The sequence below is a fragment of the Taudactylus pleione genome, unplaced genomic scaffold, assembly GCF_031769625.1.
Source record: "Taudactylus pleione unplaced genomic scaffold, aTauple2 ptg000290l, whole genome shotgun sequence".
Classification (NCBI taxonomy): domain Eukaryota; kingdom Metazoa; phylum Chordata; class Amphibia; order Anura; family Myobatrachidae; genus Taudactylus; species Taudactylus pleione.
The window spans coordinates 10688870-10709362 of NW_028284692.1; the positions used below are offsets into that span (position 1 = coordinate 10688870).

General features: G+C 45.9%; 2 protein-coding genes across 4 annotated transcripts in view; both read left to right on the forward strand.

Moving 5' to 3' along the window:
* Positions 1–16267, forward strand: part of LOC148511897 (uncharacterized) — a 43433-nt gene extending 27166 nt beyond the window's left edge. Inside the window, exons 2-5 of the mRNA XM_088482741.1 lie at positions 3645–3904; positions 12693–13084; positions 13770–14312; positions 16223–16267. Of these exons, the coding sequence (XP_088338867.1) occupies positions 3645–3904; positions 12693–13084; positions 13770–14312; positions 16223–16267 (1240 nt within the window). The remainder of the gene's footprint in view (positions 1–3644; positions 3905–12692; positions 13085–13769; positions 14313–16222) is intronic.
* GLP2R (glucagon like peptide 2 receptor) overlaps positions 1–20493 on the forward strand; it is a 471983-nt gene that overhangs the window by 275897 nt on the left and 175593 nt on the right. The window lies entirely within an intron of this gene.

Below are 20493 nucleotides of genomic sequence, written 5' to 3' on the forward strand. Positions count from 1 at the left end.
GAGCCTGCTTCAGAGATGTATGGTCATCCGATGAGGCAAGTACATCTCTAATGTTTTTGGATCTGCGCCTGCACAGGATCTGTTCTGCGCATGTGCAGAACGGGTCCTGCATTTATGCTCGCAGACCCCCCGAAGCCGCATACTGAGGTGTTTGGAGGCGTTTTCCTGGAGGGACTAGGCCAGGGTCTGTGTCAGCGGACGCACATTCCTGGCCTCTTACGTGACCAGCACCTGGTCAGGCTGAAGGAAGCTTCAGCTCCCGCAGCCTGACCAAAGGAGCAACGATGGTTGCAATGGTTATCCAAGCCTGCGATGTCTGTTGCAGTGCTAGGATCATAATGCAGCTAGGAGGTGTCTGACACGTCCTTCTACATTTGTATCTGAGATGGATAGATTTGCACAGCTGCTTGTGTGCGCCTCTGCAAATTCACCCATCTCTGAATCGGGCCCTATATGTATTCATACTTTTTTATGATTTGCCTTGGCTTGTGACCAGCGGCACCACTTACGCTTGTATGTTGATTGTAGACAGTTTTGTTAGTAATAGATAATCCATTCCTCCCTCGGAGTGTGATGCTGAGGTGAAGTGCATATGACGTTGCATCACTGGTATGCTTGGATCCGGAGTATGAGCAAGGCAAAAACACGCAAGAAACTGTATGCTTCACCTACTGACATCCATTCATCTCAGCATCAGGCCCTTTCTGAGCAATCACACAGGTGTATCAGGTGGTAAAGCGCACTGGTTTTAACTTATAGCCTGATATTCTAAGGCTTATTGTCTGTGGATTGCTTCCTATATTGGTTACTAGAATGGTCTCTGTATTGTATAACTGTCATTGCAATACTCCTTTGTATGTTGGTTACTATCAGTGCTTTTCCTGTATTGTATATTGTGAGTTTAATGCTTCCTCTATTGTATAGAAATCATTAGTTTGGTCCATGTAGTGTATATTGATCACTAGAGTGGTCACTGTATTGTCTAAGTAAAACTCACTAGAATGCACTGTGTATTGTATAGAGGTCATTCTACTAGTCTCTGCTTTGCCAGGAGGGACTGGTACAGTATATGATGTATTTCATTATAGCTCTATGACATCACAATTTTAAACCATACCCACTTCAGACAAACCACTCCCACAGGTTTTTGTCACGCCTATTTTTCATTTGCCATGCACCAGGGCCACCTGCTTGCATTTGTCCCCCAGGATAAAAGTTCCCAGTCAGCCCCTGAGCGTCACATTCACGCAGCCTGCCTGCCAGTGCTGCCAGCCCATGATTACAAATATGGTTAAGTGTGCCTGCCTGCCAGCCAGTGTCAGCAGCCAGCCCATGATTAAAAAAAACTGTGAAGTGTGCCTGCCTGGCAGTGCCTGCTGCCAGCACATGAGTAAATAAAAAAGGGAACTGTGTGATCCACACACTTCACTGTTTTTTCTATTTATGGGCTGGCTGCTGGCAGCAGGCACTGAAAGGCAGGCTGTGAGTGTGATGGAGTGCGGCAGCCGGGTATGGTAGAAGAAGAAGCTAGTCACTCAGCACTGCAGCATGCAGACAGACAGACAGACAGTGAGCAAGTGGAAGTGCTAAGAGATGAGGTGTGGTGGGACTGTGTGACAGTGTGGAGGTGGTGGCAGGCGTGGTGGGTGCGGTACTGTACCATACTGGTCTGGTATTTTAGAACTTAGAAGAGGAGCGAGCTAGTCACTCATCTCAGCAGCATACAGACAGTGAGCATGCAGGTGGTGGTGCTGCTGCTGAGAAATCGTGGGGTGGGGGAATTGGGGATGAATGAACAGCATGGCAAAGGTGGTAATACTAACTAAGCAAGGACTGGAGAGTATGAGTTACAGCAGGTGCTGAGTCTGTGGTGGGTAGGGGGGCTAGCTAAGGAGCCGTGCGTGCCTCTGACAGAGATATTGACTTAAGTGCATGTGTATTTGTTGAGCTGTAGTGGGGAGGGGGACTGAGTTCTGGCTGAGGAGGAGCACTGTGTATAAGTAACTTTGCACTTCAGTGGTCATTTGCTGAACTGAGTGGGGGTGGCTGAATTGGGTGTAGTCAGCATCTCGGCATGCAGGATGTTGATGGCTGAAATCCCGGCAGCAGAATCCCGATCGTAAGCAAGTTAAGTATTGGGCATTGGAGGAGGGTTATGGATTAGGCATTAGTGGGTGGGGTTAGGTTTAGGGTACAGGGCATACTTGTCTACCCTCCCGATTTGGTCGGGAGCCTCCTGAAAATCGGGTGCCCCTCCCGGGAAGGCAGGCAATCCTCCTGGCTGCCAGCGACCCCTCCTATTCCCCCCCCCACACTTACATATAAAGTCCCCGCAGCGGGGGACGGCGCTGACGCGATTCACGTGGAATCGCGTCATTTTAGTCCCGCCCCCTGCTTCACACTGCTTGTAATATCGGCAGTGTGTAACGGGGGCGGGGCCAAAATTACGTGATTGCGTAGCTCCGCCCCCACCCGCAAACACTCATCGACTGGCCGGCCCCACCCCCGTTCGCTGGCCACGCCCCCAGTCATGCCGATCTGGCTGCTCCCTCCCGGAAGGGGCAGCCAGATTGTCGGCAAGTATGGTACAGGGAGGGGGATTTTAGGTTTAGAAACTCGGGGGGGGGGGGGGTGCTCCAACATTTCTTGCACAAGGTGCTGGCACACCTGGAACACTTAAACACACACCTAATTTTTTCACAGAAAGCTATAAACTTATTGCTTGGTTTTACGTATAGAATGGACTGTGTTTCAAATATTGCTGGTCTGCTACATGCAGTAAGCTGTTTTTGTCACAACAATTTCCATTGTTTTAAGTACACTCACATATGTAAAACATACACTGATGTAAGCCCTAATTATATACCATTTCAAGTGCTTCTATCTAACCCTAAATCTTATATACTGGCCAGTTGTACTGACTAAAATAATAGAAAGCTGCTTAACCAAGACTGGGATAATTTATTTTTTACATCCAATATGAACAGGGCCTTGACACTCCCCCATCTCAAACATCAGTGAGAAATTGAACCAATTGGGACATCACCACTCTGAGCACTTTGCAGATTAGTTTTGCCTGATACCTCAGATGAAGAAGCAGAAGTAATTCCTCTCTATATTCATTATCACTTAATTTCTACAAGACTCGTTTTCACCTGTTTCTGTAGAAATCACGTTTTCGGGCCATTCATCAAAAAGCACAGATATCTCCTGCTTACCTTTCTCTGCCGATGTGGCCGGTTGTCCATAAATTCATCAAGCTCTGAAAATACAATATTTTTGGAACTTGACTGCGGGAGCATTCGCCATCTTCAGATGGTGTTTTTGCTCCCACTCGCGGCACACATCCCGCTCCTTCCCTATGGGAAGGAGTCCCAGGTTGCGAAGAGGGATCCTCCAACTTTCGGATCCCTCCACCCCTGTCCAGCTCCTTCTGTCGGATACCAGGGCTTTTGTGCACCTGATTCTCGGATCGGCTGTCTCTGCGCCAGAGCAGTGATGATTTGTTTCAGTGCTTGCGGTGAGTTGGAATGTTAATTATCGTAATTAACATAATGAATAGAGTCCTTGATGGCAGCTATAAGAATACGTAAACCACACCTTCGCTACACATTGAATGCTGATTCTTTTTTTTTACGATCTAGGCCCTCTGTCCTTGTGAGTCCTGCAGAGCTTTACATTTCGATTGCGAAAAGGTTTGCACCAAGACAAACTTTCACTTTAGTAGCTATTGCCATAAAGAAAGTTCTCCTGTCATTGACACTTTCTCACCCATTATTTGAAAATCTTCTGAAGAAAGACGGCGACTCTGCCAATGGTCATTTCTTAGACAACATCAAGAAATACATCAGTGCAATGTCATTAGCTTGCCCCGATCTCATTTTTCAGCTGGCACATTTACATGGTAAGACCTTTATTTTCATACCGCAAATATACTTTTACGTTCAGCTCTCAAAATAGGGCTCACAGTAAAAAAACCTTATAGAATTAATATTCTTTAAAATTAAAGACGTGTTTCTACTAATGGACTTTGATTTCTTCAGGACTCGCTTATCATAGATCTCCTGATTACATGGCAAAGCAACATCAATTACTCTCCCAGCCTTCCTAACCACCCGATCCAGAGCCTCATGTTCAGCAATAGTATAATTCCCAAACCGTATGGCAATCCCGTAGGTCAGGACACTCTCCACACTACTACAATAAAAGATTAACAAGGTCCCTTTGCTCACACAGGCCGATCTTAATCGTCTTTAAAAAAAAAAAAAAAGAGACATTGTTGTACCTTTTTTACTAAAAAGAAAGTACTCTTTCAGTAGAGTCCATAGAAAGACAGTATTTTTACCTCCCTATATTCTAGGTGGTCCCAAGCAGCAGTAAGCTGTCAAAATACATACTGTATGATATACTGAACCAGATGATTGGGCATGGAATTATACATTATAGACATATGCAGAGAAATGCATATCAGTCATAAATGTGCCTGCAAGAATGTGTGAGTAAGATCTCATGCCAAAGAAAAATAGTTTTTCCATACACATCTTAACGCCATCCTCAGATCAGCTATGAGCTCACTCTCGCATAGCTGGCAACACGCATGGCCTGCTCATAGACTAGATGGGGGGTGCCAGGGAACGAGGCATTGGCACACGCTTGCATATCTGATCACCTGAAGGTGGTGATGGCAGTGAGTGGAGAAATCAAGAAATTAAAACTGTAATTACTAATGATCTACATGAAAAGACAAACTATGCAGTAGTACAACATAACTCAGTGATGTGTTTTTATTGCTATTGCAATACATTCATGTCTCAGTATTTATTTTGTAACAGGTGTTTACTAAATTAAGATGTGAAAAAGCTTCTGTAGAAAAAAACTTGCCTGGTATTTGTATAGCCTAATGGTATTTTTTTCTGGGAGCATAAGGGCACATGGCCATCCAAATTAGAACTAGTGTGGGCCTGTGGCCACAATAATCAGAGGCACAGATGTATCCTCATACACCTGGCATTAATATGCCATACAGTGTGAGTGAGCTGCACTGAGAGGTGTAGTGTCTTTTTCACTCGAATGTGCATCTTAGCCGCAACGCAATACGTTATATAAAATCACTTCCTGAGACTGCTCTGATTCATTTCATATGTGACACTTTTATATCTATGTGCGACTGAGTCTGAATCTGTACAAATGAAGTTGAAAAAAAGTCATAGCCGCTGCATCGTAGCACTTTGTATACAGATTGAGGGGTCTATTTACTAAGATGCTGCGTTAATGCCACTCCTGCTTCGCCTGCTACCGCTGCGAAGCAGGAGCTGGCTAACGCAGCAGTTACTAAAAACAGACCTGCCGAGGAGGGTGAACGTTTAGTCACCCCCTTGGCGGTAACAGCTGAGACTCCCTTCCCCTACAGCCCTGTGTTACTCACCATCTCCAGGGTCCGTCAGTGACTTTTTTTTTTTGTCTAACAAACTTTATTTAAAAACGGCCAACCTGACACAGCTGAAGTCCTGCTTCTCCAGTGAGGAGAAGAGGGCTAACGGCAGCTACAGGAGGCGATATCAGCGCTGGAGGAGTCAGCAGACGGTAAGTGACATCTCCATTGGTGTTTCTGGCAGCACTAACAGACCCTCCAACATGACCCGTTCCATTAGGTACAAAATGCTCTGCTCCTGTACTTCCTTATTAATTGATGATTGCAACCACCTGTGTAGAAACACTTGTCTCATCAATCACCTACCTCACCACAGGTGACTGCAATCATTAATTATGTGGGAAGTCCAGGAACAGAGCATTTTGTACCTAATGGATCGGGTCATGTTGGAGGGTAGGCAATAAGTGCCCCAGGTGCAGTGTGATATTGTAGCCTGCACTTAGCGCTGGCAGGCCACAGGCAGAGAAAATCCCTTTAGTACATACTGAGAAGCGTTATGTACAGGGATTTTCTCTACCTTTCGCATTTATCCCCCTTTTCTCCCCTTAGTAAATACACCCCTGAGACTCAGTAGCACAGAGATATACAAGTGCTGCATATGAAGTTAGTGCAGTCTCGTGAGGTGGTTTTGTTGCATCACGTTGCGCCGCACTTTTAATTGAAAAAGATGCTCTTCGCAAACCATCGCATGGGACCTGTGAAGGGCTGTTTGGCGCAAATGCTGCAATAGTGTTTGAGGGCACATCCGTATTGTCAATTTTTTTATGTTAGCGTGTGTGTATAATATATATATATATATATATATATATATATATAATGTGTTATACCCAGGTGTAGTATGAGATGGTGACTGTAGCTAAATTGTTTTACCTGGTGAACTGGATTCTCATACAGATTCATTCCATTTTTCAGGGAGGTAAGGAAAATCAGTCCAGAGGGTCACTCAAACAGTCTGCTCTGCAGAGAGCAGATTTATTAGAAATAACTGCAGTTTTGTGAATTTGAAAACTGGCTTCCAAACCCAAGCTGCTTACCAAAATATTACATTACCTATAATCTGGTTCATATCAGAACACTCAGCAATATAATATGCAAATACAGTAATACATTAAATTCAAATACGGTAGGGCAATTAACTTCAGCTATGTATTCACTTCTCTGTCAATACTGTAAACATTCAATAATTAATTACTTTGCATACTCTATAGAAAACAGTTACGATCATGAACAATACTTCATAGTGTCATATAAAGTCAAGTGCAAAATAACGTTTCCCTATAAACACTACGATCTCAAAAGATTGACAATAAACTACCGTGTTTGTCGTTAGTGTGCCCAGGAATAGTGTCCCTAATCTTCACTGATCAGCACGTTGGAACTCATTATAAGAATACCTGGGTATTAAATCATACTTGCCGGTATAATGGCTGCCCCTTCCGAGAGGGAGCAGACAGGTCGGCTCAGCAGAGGGGGCGGGGGCGGCAAACGGGGGCGTGGCTGGGATATCATATGCCGTTTAGGGGCGGGGCTAGGGGCAGAGCCACTTACTCGCAGCTTTTTGGTCCCGCCCCATCTACACAATGCAGAGATTTTTGGCATTGTGGAGCAGGGGGCGGGGTCATGATGACGCAATTCAGCAAGAATCGCTTCATCAGCCCCCACGCTGCGGGTGTTTGGGTAGGTATTGCGGGGGGGGGACTGGAGGGGCCGGGAGGAATGCTTAATTTTTTGGGGGGCCATTAGCGGCACCCAATTTTCAGGAGGCTCCCGACCAAATCGGGAGAGTAGGCATGTATGTATTAAATTATGCTTGTTACAGTCTTTGCAGAAAATCCACTTCCTTTAAGATCAGTCTCTATAATTGTGCAGTCCTTCGCCTGACATTTATTGCAATGCCAAGGATACCTGTCCAGATGCCAGCACTTGACTTTCAGCATGTAGCACGTGACCTGCACAGCCTCTCCTCTCTTTGGTGCTGTAGTAAGATCAGTAAAACTGAGCACTTTCAAGCTCTCTTGTCTTGACATAGAGGGGAGCCTCCTTCTCACAGCCACCATACCTCCCAACTGTCCCACAGTGTCCCGCGGTGGGGGGGAAGTTGGGGAGAGCACACCCGCTGCTCTGCATAGCATCACACGGCACCTGTTCACTAGCGCAGGGAGAGCCTGGGGGGCTGCCCAGAATCTCGGAGAGTGATTGCTGAGCGCTGCTCAGTCCTGTTTCCTAGATGCCATGCCCCCTTCTCGGGAAGCCACGCCTCCTCCTCGGGAAGCCACGCCCCTTTTCAGACGCGAGCGCCGACAGCACGCGAAAGGTCCCGCATCCATGTCTTCAAAAGTTGGGAGGTGTGCAGCCACTGTTACCCCGATCAGCTGCTGATCCCCACTCTCTGTGCCCACAGTCAAGGCTCAGTGCAGCACACACACACTCCTAGCAGTTGCTTCTCTCCAACAGCTCACACTGCACGGCTCCTGTCATGCTCCACATGGCTGCTCCTGCTCTGCCTTCTCTATTTTCACCTTCCATCCTGGGCTCAGCAGTGCTGCTGCTGCTCACAGTTGGCTGCTCCTGGGTCCTAGAGCCAATCCTGAGCAACACTCAATGTGGACAAGAAAGGACTGCCAGGCTAAGCAGTTTCTCTGGGGGTGCCACATATATACAATATATATATATAAATATATATATATATATATATATATATATAAACAAATCAACTATTCCTGCTATTAAGGACTGTTTTTAACTACCACCACACTTCCCACACTTCCCACATGCCTATGGCCTCCTCATGTAATCTGCTTATCCACTCCAACTATGCCACACCAAATGATGCAGCAAGTTGACCCCTCTAATGGACCTTGGTTGTGGCCCCCAAATCTTGAGGCTTGGTGAAATTTGGATCAACTCATTGTCCTTTCCTCTTAAGTTTAAACTAATCTTTCCATAAATGTTATATTACTGTCACCCTTGTATCCAGCCCATCTGTGTCACCCCTGTCTGTCTGCCCCCTCTCCTTAGAATGTAAGCTCTCACGAGCAGGGCCCTCTTCCCTCATGTGCTTCTCCTTCACTTGATTATACTTTAATATACAACAGTACCCCACCCTTGGTTGCCGACACCATGCTGCTTATCTAATTGTTATGCAGCAATGTATTAATCATGTATCTGTCCTGCATTGTTTGTACTGTCAATAACTGTTTTCTTGTGTGCTAATTTGTTTATGTACATTGGAAGGTGCTGCGGAACCCTTGTGGCGCCATATAAATAAAGGATGATAATAACAATAATTATATATATATATATATATATATACATACAGTCAGGTGCATAAATATTGGGACATTGACAGAATTTTCATATTTTGGCCTCTATTCACCACCACAATGGCTTTGAAATGAAACAAACAAGATGTGCTTTAACTGCAGACTTTCAGATTTAATTTGAGGGTAATTACATCCAAATCAGGTGAACGGTGTAGGAATTACAACGGTTTCTATATGTGCCTCCCACTTTTTAAGGGACCAAAAGTAATGGGACTATCAACTCAAAAGCGATTTCATGGACAGGTGTGGGCTATTCCCTCGTTATTTCATTATCAATTAAGCAGGTAACAGGTCTGGAGTTGATTCTAGGTGTGACATTTGCATTTGGAATCAGTTGCTGTCGACTCTCAATATGAGATCCAAAGAGCTGTCACTATCAGTGAAGCAAGCCATCATTAGGCTGAAAAATCAAAACAAACCCATCAGAGAGATAGCAAAAACATTAGCTGTGGCCAAATCAACTGTTTGGAACATTCTTAAAAAGAAAGAACGCACAAGAGAGCTCAGCAACACCAAACGACCCATTGCGAATCGCTTTCCACCCAGGTGCTTCTTCAACGGTCAGCATTATCACAAACTCAAATGCTTCTGTCTTCCTGAACCAGACCTTCAATGCGGCGCAAATTGTGATCTGTGGTGGACGTGTTTGGCTGGTCTTTCGATGCTCATCTTGCATGTCTGTCCTGCCATTATCAAAGGCAGTGCACTAGTCCCAAATAGTGATTCCAATCCCGGGATCAGGATCCTGGGATTCCAAGTCAAAAATGCCGGGATATGAATCACAGGATTGGCAATTCCAATCCTGGGACTGAAGGGATTGAATTGTGCAGCAGCTGCTGCATGATGAATTGAGCCAGGCAGCGCTAAGTCAGAGTGAGCTGCCCCGACGGGAAGGCAGTGCGGAGTGAAGGCTGTGAGGCTGAGCAGGTGTGATGTCAGAGGTCACGCTGCATAGCCCCATGCCAGCCCACCCCATCAACAGCCGTGCCTGCCTGTCCGCTGCTCGTAGAGGTAAGGAGGACCGGTGGTGAGCTGCAATGCGCCTGCAACTCTTCAACTCAATGTAACTGTGAGCAGTGCATTGACTGCTTACTGAGGCAACAAATTGACGATCAACTGCCGAGTAGTAGGGTACACTACCTGCGCTGCCTGCTGTGCTGTGTGTCACTGCCACTTGACTGGCATGTGAGTACTCGTACCTTTCCCTGGCTCAGCTGGCTGCTGCAAGCCTGAGCCAGTGAGAGTGTCCTGCTGCTAGTGGTCTGCTCTTACTGTGGTGCTGCTAGACTGGCTGGGGGAGCCATAAAAGTTATTCCCCTGAAAGTTTTTAATGTTTTTTTCTATTGGCCTGTGCATTTGGTCCAGAAGCACAGGTAAAATATAAAACTTTCAGCCCCCCACACACACACACACCACAGGACTAAAATGATACGGGGGACCATGAAAGTTTTATTTTAATAATAATATTTTCATTGCTCAACTCAATCCTGGGGATCTCAGGAATCCAGGGATTGAAAATGAGGTGGGATTGGCTTCCCTAAACCCTAACCTGTGTCTGTGACATGACGTACACCTCCACAAGTTGGTGATGAATTTCGGCTGCTGCTTTAGATACAGAAATATGACCACACTACGCACCTCAATGTTTGATCATGTTTCCACCAGCCCCGAAATCTTACAACTAATATTGGGACAGTATGACTGATATGAGGCGCAGTCTAATGGCCGTGAGGGGAAGCAGTGCTCTACCTGCTCTGGCCTGGTGGGAAATTAGAACGAAATAGAGAACATTACACATGTGAGAGGTCTTGTTACCTTACTTATTAAACCACCTCGTATTATTATTATTATTATTATTATTAAAAATAATAATGTTATTCAATACTAAGAAGATGACAGACAAGATATGACAAGCATGGGGGTGAGCAGGGGAGTAGAAGGAACATCTCTAACATTATATTCTGCTGGGAGCCCAGAATTGTATGCAGGAACCTTGTTTACACTTCACCACTTTGCTACACGGAAGAGGAAGAGGTGGAGGAGCAAAAGTACAGAGGGGAAGTAAAAGAGTGGGCGGGCTAATGGCTGTATGTGTAAATGACTGCATGCTACCTTTCTAAGGCTAATAGGCAGTGCACAATCCAGCCTACAAACCTGGCCAACGGACTGGGGCATCTATACTGATATGTCTCTGCTGGTACAGCTTATGGTGCATACACACTGGGCGATTTTAATGAAAGATCAAACGATTACGATATCGTAATCGCTTGATCGTTCAAAAATCGTTAAACACAATGTCAAAAACGACCAGCGATGCGCGCTCCCGCTGGTCGTTTTCGACATTGTTCATCGCGGGTACTTGCAGCACGATTAGGACGATATCTTTATCGTTATCGTTTAATTGTTCGGCATGTAGTACATGTTTTTGCCAAACGATCAAACGATAACGATAAAGATAACGATATTGCGGCGCGCGGAGAGCCAGACACAGCCATTACAGCTATTCAACTTGGAGGAAGTTTGCTGCGCGTGGTCCTGCCAAAAAAAAAGGTAAGTAAAGTCCCCCACTGTCCACCAATGTTTTTGGGGTCATTATTAGGTAAGAGTCAGCATAAGTAAAGGGAGCATAATGCTGGGGGCATTGCACAGCATGAGAGGGGGAGGGGGGGCAGCATAATAACTAATGGGGGCATTGCACAGCATGGGAGGGGGGAGGGGGGGCAGCATGACTAATGGGGGCATTGCACAGCATGGGAGGTGGAGGGGGGGCAGCATGACTAATGGGGGCATTGCACAGCATGTGCTGGGGGGAGGGGGGGCAGCATGACTAATGGGGGCATTGCACAGCATGTGCTGGGGGGCAGCATGACTAATGGGGGCATTGCACAGCATGGGAGGGGGAGGGGGGGGGCAGCATGACTAATGGGGGCATTGCACAGCATGTGCTGGGGGGAGGGGGGGCAGAATAATAACTAATGGGTGCATTGCACAGCATGGGAGGGGGGAGGGGGGCAGCATGACTAATGGGGGCATTGCACAGCATGTGCTGGGGGGCAGCATGACTAATGGGGGCATTGCACAGCATGGGAGGGGGAGGGGGGGGCAGCATGACTAATGGGGGCATTGCACAGCATGTGCTGGGGGGAAGGGGGGGCAGCATGACTAATGGGGGCATTGCACAGCATGTGCTGGGGGGCAGCATGACTAATGGGGGCATTGCACAGCATGGGAGGGGGGGCAGCATAATAACTAATGGGGGCATTGCACAGCATGTGCTGGGGGGCAGCATGACTAATGGGGGCATTGCACAGCATGGGAGGGGGGAGGGGGGGTCAGCATAATAACTAATGGGGGCATTGCACAGCATGGGAGGGGGGAGGGGGGGGGCAGCATGACTAATGGGGGCATTGCACAGCATGTGCTGGGGGGCAGCATGACTAATGGGGGCATTGCACAGCATGGGAGGGGGAGGGGGGCAGCATAATAACTAATGGGGGCATTGCACAGCATGTGCTGGGGGGAAGGGGGGCAGCATGACTAATGGGGGCATTGCACAGCATGTGCTGGGGGGCAGCAACACTAATGGGGGCATTGCACAGCATGGGAGGGGGGAGGGGGGGCAGCATGACTAATAGGGGCATTGCACAGCATGTGCTGGGGGGCAGCATGACTAATGGGGGCATTGCACAGCATGGGAGGGGGGAGGGGGGGCAGCATGACTAATGGGGGCATTGCACAGCATGGGAGGGGGGAGGGGGGGGCAGCATGACTAATGGGGGCATTGCAGAGCATGTGCTGGGGGGCAGCATGACTAATGGGGGCATTGCACAGCATGTGCTGGGGGGGGGGCTGCAATTATACTGGGGGCATATCTTTATTTTGTCTCATAAAAAAAATAATTTATATATATTTATTTATTTATTTTTTTAAATTTTCAGATATGCCTTCATCCAAAGACACTGTTTTTTGGACAGGATTCATTGAGCTATATCAAGCTAATGAGTGCCTCTGGAGACTGAAAGGAAAAGACTACATGAATAGAGTGTTGAAAAATGAGGCATTTGAGAAAATACGCCAATACAGTACAGCGTATAAACCTGATGTGACCATTGAATGGGTCAAGAACAGAATCCAGGGTCTGCGAACCGTGTTTTTGAAGGAACACAAAAAATACTTGGATTCGCAAAGATCCGGAGCAGGGGCAGCTGAGGTGAGAAAGCCATCGTTATGGTACTACGACCTGCTGCTGTTTACCTTGGATCAAGAGCCAAGTCAAGGTTCCCGGAGCTTGCTGGTGCCACAGTCACCAGATGTGGTACCACAGGACACCGTGAGTCAGGATTCTATAAGTTTTTTTTTTTTAGTTTTTTTTTTAAAATGTCACTTTTAAAAAAAAAATCAAAATGTAGTCATGTTTTTTAATCAGTAATCGGTCTGGAGGCCGATGGTTGGAATGCCAACCTTCGCCTTTCCAAATGTTTAAACCCTGCAGTGGATAAAAGCCAGGCGTCGTAATCCCGATGCCTTAACTACGCATGAGTCCAGACGCATGGTATCCCTGTCACTGCTAAGCCGGGCAGGGATAGTTGTGGGGGGGGGAATGACTGGTTAAGGGTTTCTGAGGGGAGGGGGGTTGGGAGGTATAGGGTAAGGCTGGGGAAAGGGGGAGCTTCAGGTTATGCACGCTAAAGGAGTGGCAAGGTTGGGTAAATGTAAAGGGTTTTTTACAACTATAAAGATTTTGACTTTTTAATCCCTGTTGTGTTTTTTTTTTTATTGTTTATGACACCAGAAATGTGGGTGTGGGTCATTTATGTTGAATATAATTTACGCATGTGTTAACTATAACATTAAATATGTAATATATTTTTATTGCCAAAATTTTTTTTTGCAGGTTTGTGAAATATTATTGTTTACAAAATTTTTTTTAAAATCAACCTAGCCTTTTTATTACAGAATTTTTTTTTAATGTTTTTATTGATGTTATAATTTGATTTATTTTCAATTCTTTTAAGTTACTGCTGGCGGTAGAGGATCCTGACCCGGTGTCCTGCGAGCCCCAAGTGGAAGTCCCTGTGCGAGTGGCTGAGCCGCCATCCAAGCCGCCCGCTAAGAAGCGTAAAGGGACAACACAAGCATCCACTTCGGGAACGTCAAGGAGTGATACTTTTTTAAAACATGCGGAGGAGGTTCTTTCCAAACCCCCGGATGATAATCAAATATTTGGCCAAAATCTCGCCATTGAAATGCGGACCATTCCTCCGGAACAGGTCCAGCCTTTCAAGCGTCTAGTTTATAAGGCATTGGTACATGCTATTGAGGGGGACTTGAGTATGACAAGTACCATTGTCTTACATAACAGACAGCAGCCCACCCCAACGGCCACATCAGGCAACCTCACCGTCCCTCACGAATCTTACGCGGATCCACATCAAGAAAACCCTTCTCCGTTACAGTCCCACCCCTTTTCTTTGTCGCGTACCCCCTCGCCCCCTTCTGTCTTTCCCAGTACTTCATCCAGTGGTGTTCACACAGCACTGGGCAGTGCTCGCTCCACTGTATTTGGCGAAGATGAATTTTTAAATATATAAATTATTACAAAATTGGCAGTTGTTATTTTTCATTTTTTAAAAACTTATCACTCCTTGTATTGATTTGGCTCTTTGTTTCATGGTGGACTGTAGCATGGTCGTAGTACAATAGCGATGGCTACTCCACCTCATCTGCCCCTGGTATCTTGTTCTTTGTGATTCTAAAGTATTTTTTGTGTTCCTTCAAAACCGGGGCCCAGATCCTGTTTTCTGTTCTTGAACCTGTTCAAATGTTCACATCAGGAATATTGTTCTGTACTGTATTGGTGTATTCCTCAAATGCCTTATTTTTCACACTCTATTTGTGTAATCTTGTCTCCAGAGGCACTTAAAGTCTAGTCTCAATGAATCCTGTCCAAAAAGTAAAAAATTTTTTTTTAAAAAGTAAAAAAATCGCGTGGTCTCTTATTTAACGGATTTTAAAAATTGTAATGTCATAATGTGTTATTTAGGGTACTGAGGGGGTAATTCAGACCCGCTCGCGAGCGGCAGTACGTTCACAAGCGAGTAGTTGGTACCCAAATGCGCATGCGCAGGACGGAGTCTGCTCCGTCGTGCACATACGCGAGACCCGGACTGCGACAGCCAATCTGTTGGTCCGGGTCTTGCACCAAAGGGGGCGTGCTATCAATGGTGACTGACAGCACGCACTCCCTTTAGGTGGGCGTGCCGGCAAGACGGAGGCGTTCCCATGGGAACGCCTACCGTCTGAAGCCTGCCCCACTGACATCACTAGTGTCAACATTTCTCCAGGGCTTGTGGCTGGGAGACCCTACCGCAGGGTCTCCGTTGCAAGTCCAATGGTCGCCATGGTCAAGACCATCGCAACCACCTTCATGGATGCTCGCTATTAGTTGTGGGTGGTAACCCACAGCTATGCGAGCGTCCATGAGGACGCTCCTAAAACAGGTAGGAGGGCCCTGATTCAGAAGGTGACCCGTCGTTAGGGGTCTCCTAGCTGACGGGACAAGCTGTCGATGTTGAGTGACAGTTTGCTACGTTTGTTTGGTGGTACGGGGGCGTGCCTGGCCAAACGGCAGCGTTCCTGCCAGAACGCTTGCTGTTTGGTGGGAAGCCCCACTGACTTCATCAATAATGTCACTGGAGAGCTTCCTGTTCGGGGGCTTAAGGTTGATGAGACCCTACCTTAAGGTGTAGTCATTACCCCCAATGGTCGCGATGGTCTTGACCATTGCAACCATCACCAATAGCGGCCGTTACAGCGGTGGATATTGACCCACAGCCTAACCGGCGACATGGAGGCGGCCGTTCAGGATGCAAGCCGCCGCCCTGTTTCAGAATGAAAGCTTGCATCCTACGACCGCCTCTGAATTTGGCCCCTAAAACTGAATAGTTAACTTTCATTGTTAAAATTCGGTTTACTAAAGTATTTATTAATCTAATTTTGCAAAAAAAGTATGTTAAATATTAACATGAAAAATAAACACAAGGTGAAATTTTTTTTATTATTTTTCAGTTTTTACAAACATCAAGAAACATAATTCCAGATCATATTTAAACCTGCCATGAAATGGCACCTTCACCATTAAAATAATTTAAGTATTTCTCTCTGACCTCTTTTGCCCGGGCAGAGGCCGCAGAGGGAAATCTTGGGGGATTTAGAGATGTGAGGGCAATATTTTCCTCACTATGGTCAATATTGACAGGCAATGAGTTTGTGGCAGGCGGTTGTCCAATTCTTTTGGCTCGAAGCAAATTATGTAGGGCACAACATGCCAAGACAAGCCACTCGATTTTGTCTAGCCAGAAATTTATACAAGTATGAAAAATGCGAAACCTATTCGCCATTATGCCGAAGGCATTCTCAACAGTGCGCCTCGCACGCGATAATCTGTAATTAAAAATTCTTTTTTCAGGTGTTAATGCCCTTTGAGGAAAAGGCCTCATCAAATTTTCATTAAGGCCAAATGCCTCATCGGCAACAAAAACAAAATTTAAACCATATTTTGTTTGCGATCCCGAAGGAATGTTTAGCTGATTCTTCATTAGTCTTTCAAAAAAGACGGTCTCTCGGAAAGACCCACCATCGGAAGACCTTCCATTTTTGCCAACGTCAACAAAGATAAATTTATAATTGGCATCCACGACCGCCATCATAACCATACTAAAGAATCCTTTGTAGTTGAAGTACATAGATCCAGTGTTTGCAGGTTGTGTTATCCGGATGTGTTTCCCGTCTATGGCGCCGCCACAATTTGGGAAGTTCCACCGGGTCTCAAATTCGTTGGCAATAACTTGCCATTCCTCAACAGTCGAAGGGAACTAGAAACAGAAAAAAAAAAAAAAAACATTTTAAACATTACATTAATACTTTTATAAGGGGTATTTATTTTGGTGTTAAAAATTATCTGAAGTTAAAATTGTGAATGCAAGACATAATTTTCCCTAGTTTTGCTATAACACCGTATTCAGGCCCTGATTCAGAGCCGGACGCTCTGACCAGAGCGCTCGCTCTGAATCAGGGGCGTCCCACCTAAAAATGGAGCGGCCTCATGGACGCTCGCATAGCTGTGGGTTACCACCCACAGCTATAGCGAGCGTCATTGATGATGGTTGCAATGGTCAAGACCATCGCGACCATCGGACTTGCGACAGAGACCCTGCGGTAGGGTCTCCCTGCCGCAAGCCCAGGAGTGCTTTTGGCTCTATCAGAGCCAAAAAGACTCCCACTGACATCGCTTGTGAAGTCAGTGGGGCCGGACCCAGACGGTAGGCATTCCCAGGGGAACGCGTCCGTCTGGCAGGCATGCCCACCAAAGGGGGCGTGCTGTCACTCACCATCGACAGCACGCCCCCTTTGGTGCGAGACCCCGAGCAACAGCTTCGCCGTTGCTGAACGGGTCTCGCACATATGCACGACAGCAGCCTCCATCGTGCGCATGCACATTTGGGTACCATCGACCTGCTTGCGAGCGTCCTGCACTCGCAAGAGGGTCTGAATGAGACCCTCAAATCAATAGTTTTTTTGATTGAACACACATACAGATAGCTGTGTTCCGTGGGTTGTGTAAGGATTTTTTTTTTACTTTTAACAAAACCAAGATAATGGAGACCAGCGCTGGATGTAGGTGAGTATGAAATCTTTCTTGCAGGGCCATGGTTTTGGGAAATACTACGTGGACAAGGGGACCAAACATCTGGTATAGGTAAGTATGTGTGAATGGGTAGGTATGTGTAATAAAATATAAGTTGACACGGTGTGTGTGTTTTGACTCTTTTTAACTTTTGAAATTTCAAGTGAAGTTACAGGTGCCGCATGTCTGCTGGCACTTGTAGTTCCACAAGTGCAAAATGGCAGGCATGCTGGCACTTGTAGCTCCACTGTAAAGTACAATAGTTTGACATTATTTTGGCCCCCCTATTACCGCCATACCAACCACTCCAGGGGTATGGGGATAAGCCCCGGCTTCAGTGTAAGCCTGTGGTGCTCGGGAGAGAGGGGAGAACGCTTGCCGTTTGGGGGGTATATAATCGGGATATAATTTGGGAGCAGCAAAGACAGAGGATGGCTAAACAGCTATTTATATACATTTGGGAGGAGATATAGTAGGGAGCAGTAGCAGGGACATACAACTGGCATGCACCTATATTAACACATTTTTGAAGACATTTAGAAAGAAGTAACAGATTTAGGAGATTTGTGACAGGGTTATTAAAATTTAAATACCTTAAAGTACTCCGGCTTGAGGACGTAAAAGATGGCTTTGCAGGTCTCCGGAATAATAAGACCCAAAGCCTGCGGTGAGATGAGAGTCCCGAATTTCAAGTCGGCCAAAGATCTCCCTGTAGCCAGGAAACGCAGGGTCGCAATGAGCCTCTCCTCTGCAGGAATGGCTCTACGCAACCTGGTGTCCTGCCTTTGTATGTACGGAGTCACCAAGGCCAGTAATTCTTGAAATGTTGAATCGTCCATTCGCAAGAAGTTCCGGAAGTCATCCGGGTTGTTCTAGCCGAATCTGCATGAGCAGCGGCATATGAGAGAACGAATCCCTCTGCTGCAACCACTCCTTCGTCCAGCATGAACGAAGCCTTCTCCTCTTCTCAGTCCTCTCCCGGTCACTTATCACCACCACTCCTGCATAAGCAACCATCAATCGATAACGGTACGTATCCATCACGACAGATAGTATAGACAGTTTGTTTAAAGCCAAAGCAAAAACAAACCACAGCAAATAGCTAAGCAACAGCGTTCAGCAAGGAATACACCAAACCAAACTAGCCACAGAGCATAAATGCAGTGATTTTAAAATGGCCGACACAATTTTATCACCTCATGATAGCCCTGCCCACATTATTTTACATTAAAAATAATAAAGCCTCTATTATTATTATTAATCTGAACGATATCGCTGATCGTTGATCGTTTGTAAAATCGTTTAAAAATCGTTTACAAAATCGTTTGCATAAAGTCGTTGAACGATCAATGATCGTTGATCGTTCAACGATCAAAAATCGTCCAAATCGTTCAACGATATCGTTCAGGGTGAAAATCGCCCAGTGTGTATGCACCTTTAGGTTCCACTTTCCCCCATATGGTGTAATAGCATTATAGTAGTAACATGGGTAGCATGGTTTCTGATAGATCTGAAATACATTTTGCTCTAGGCTTGTTAACTGTTCAAAAAAGAATCTGCATAAATCTGCTTATGGTCATCATCACTTATGTTTACACCACCCTACCTGTAAGGGGTTGGCCTCCTTAAACATTTGCCTCAAGTGCTTAAGTCTTTAATTTATTTCAGGCTAATTATAATTTATTAACTAATTAACTAAATTAGTTTTAAAAATGTCACTAGTAGAGATGTCAGATTTTCAAAATCAATCTGCAGATTTAATGGGAGCTGTACCAAGCCTTGGAGAGAGATAAAGTGGAGTATTTGCCCAAAGCAACCATTGGAGAGATATAAAGTGGAGTATTTGCCCAAAGCAACCAATCAGCTCCTGTCTGACTGTGCTCGGTTACTGACAGAAGCTGATTGGTTGCTTAAGGCAACTTCTCCACTTTATCTCTCTCCAAGGCTTGATACAGCTTTGTCTGTTTCGCATTTGGCGCTGAAATGTTACATGATCCACTGGCAGCATTTGGCCTCATATTCAGCCTAGAATTCTCCTTACTATTTTGGTTACTTTCTGAAGTTCTCAGTCCTAGAAAACAGACAAATAAAATAATATTCATCAAAATGACCCACCTGCCCATTTTAAACAACCAACCAAAGGGAAATGGTCACAGCTGGGATTCCTTAGGACTCCCCTTTACCACCAGAGCAGTTTCTCACTAATCAAATGCAAAACTAAATACATCGTTGATATATTTAATTCACAGAAAATGTAGCTACAATTTTACTAGTCTCTCATCACTATATACAGCATTACTGTTAGTGCTATAAAGGAGATTGCATCTTTGTCAGTCTATGACATCACTAGTCAATAATAACAATATGCAATGACATTATATCATACTTGCCAACTCTCTCCCTGATTGTCAGGGAGACTCCCTGAAATAGTAGCAATCTCCCTGACTCCCTGAAGAGTCTACCAATCTCCCTGATTGCATCTTACCCCAATCATGAAGCGGTTACATGTAAATAAAAACAGATATATATACATTCAAATGGGATCATTAGTATAATTTCCCTGCATTGGTTATAAGGCACAATGGGGGAGATGTAAGAAGCGCCAAAGCGGTATCAGTGCACTTTATGTGCGCTGATACCACCTCTCCCCTATGTATGATTGGGGGGTTTGGCGGTAAATGACAGGTACGCTATGCGCCCCTGTCATTATCGGTGCTGCTATCTACAAGATAACAGCGCCTATAGCCTAGGCAATGTAGTTCACCTGACCGTTCTGCCCGATGTAGCTGTTGACCACTACAGTCTGGCGAATCCCTATTCCCACAGCAGGGACAGCACTGCGGTGGCTGCTGGCTCCAGGGCTCCACGCGGGTCTCGCGATACTTGCGAGATCCCGCGCATGCTCAGTGGAGCAGGCCGGGACTGAGACACGGCGCATCAGCACTAAGCTGATGCGCTGTGGACTCTAGCGGGGATCGCCGGAGGGGGAGTTAACACTCCCCCACTCCGGGCAATGAGAAGTTCATACATCTCATCGTTAGTGCTTCCTACTT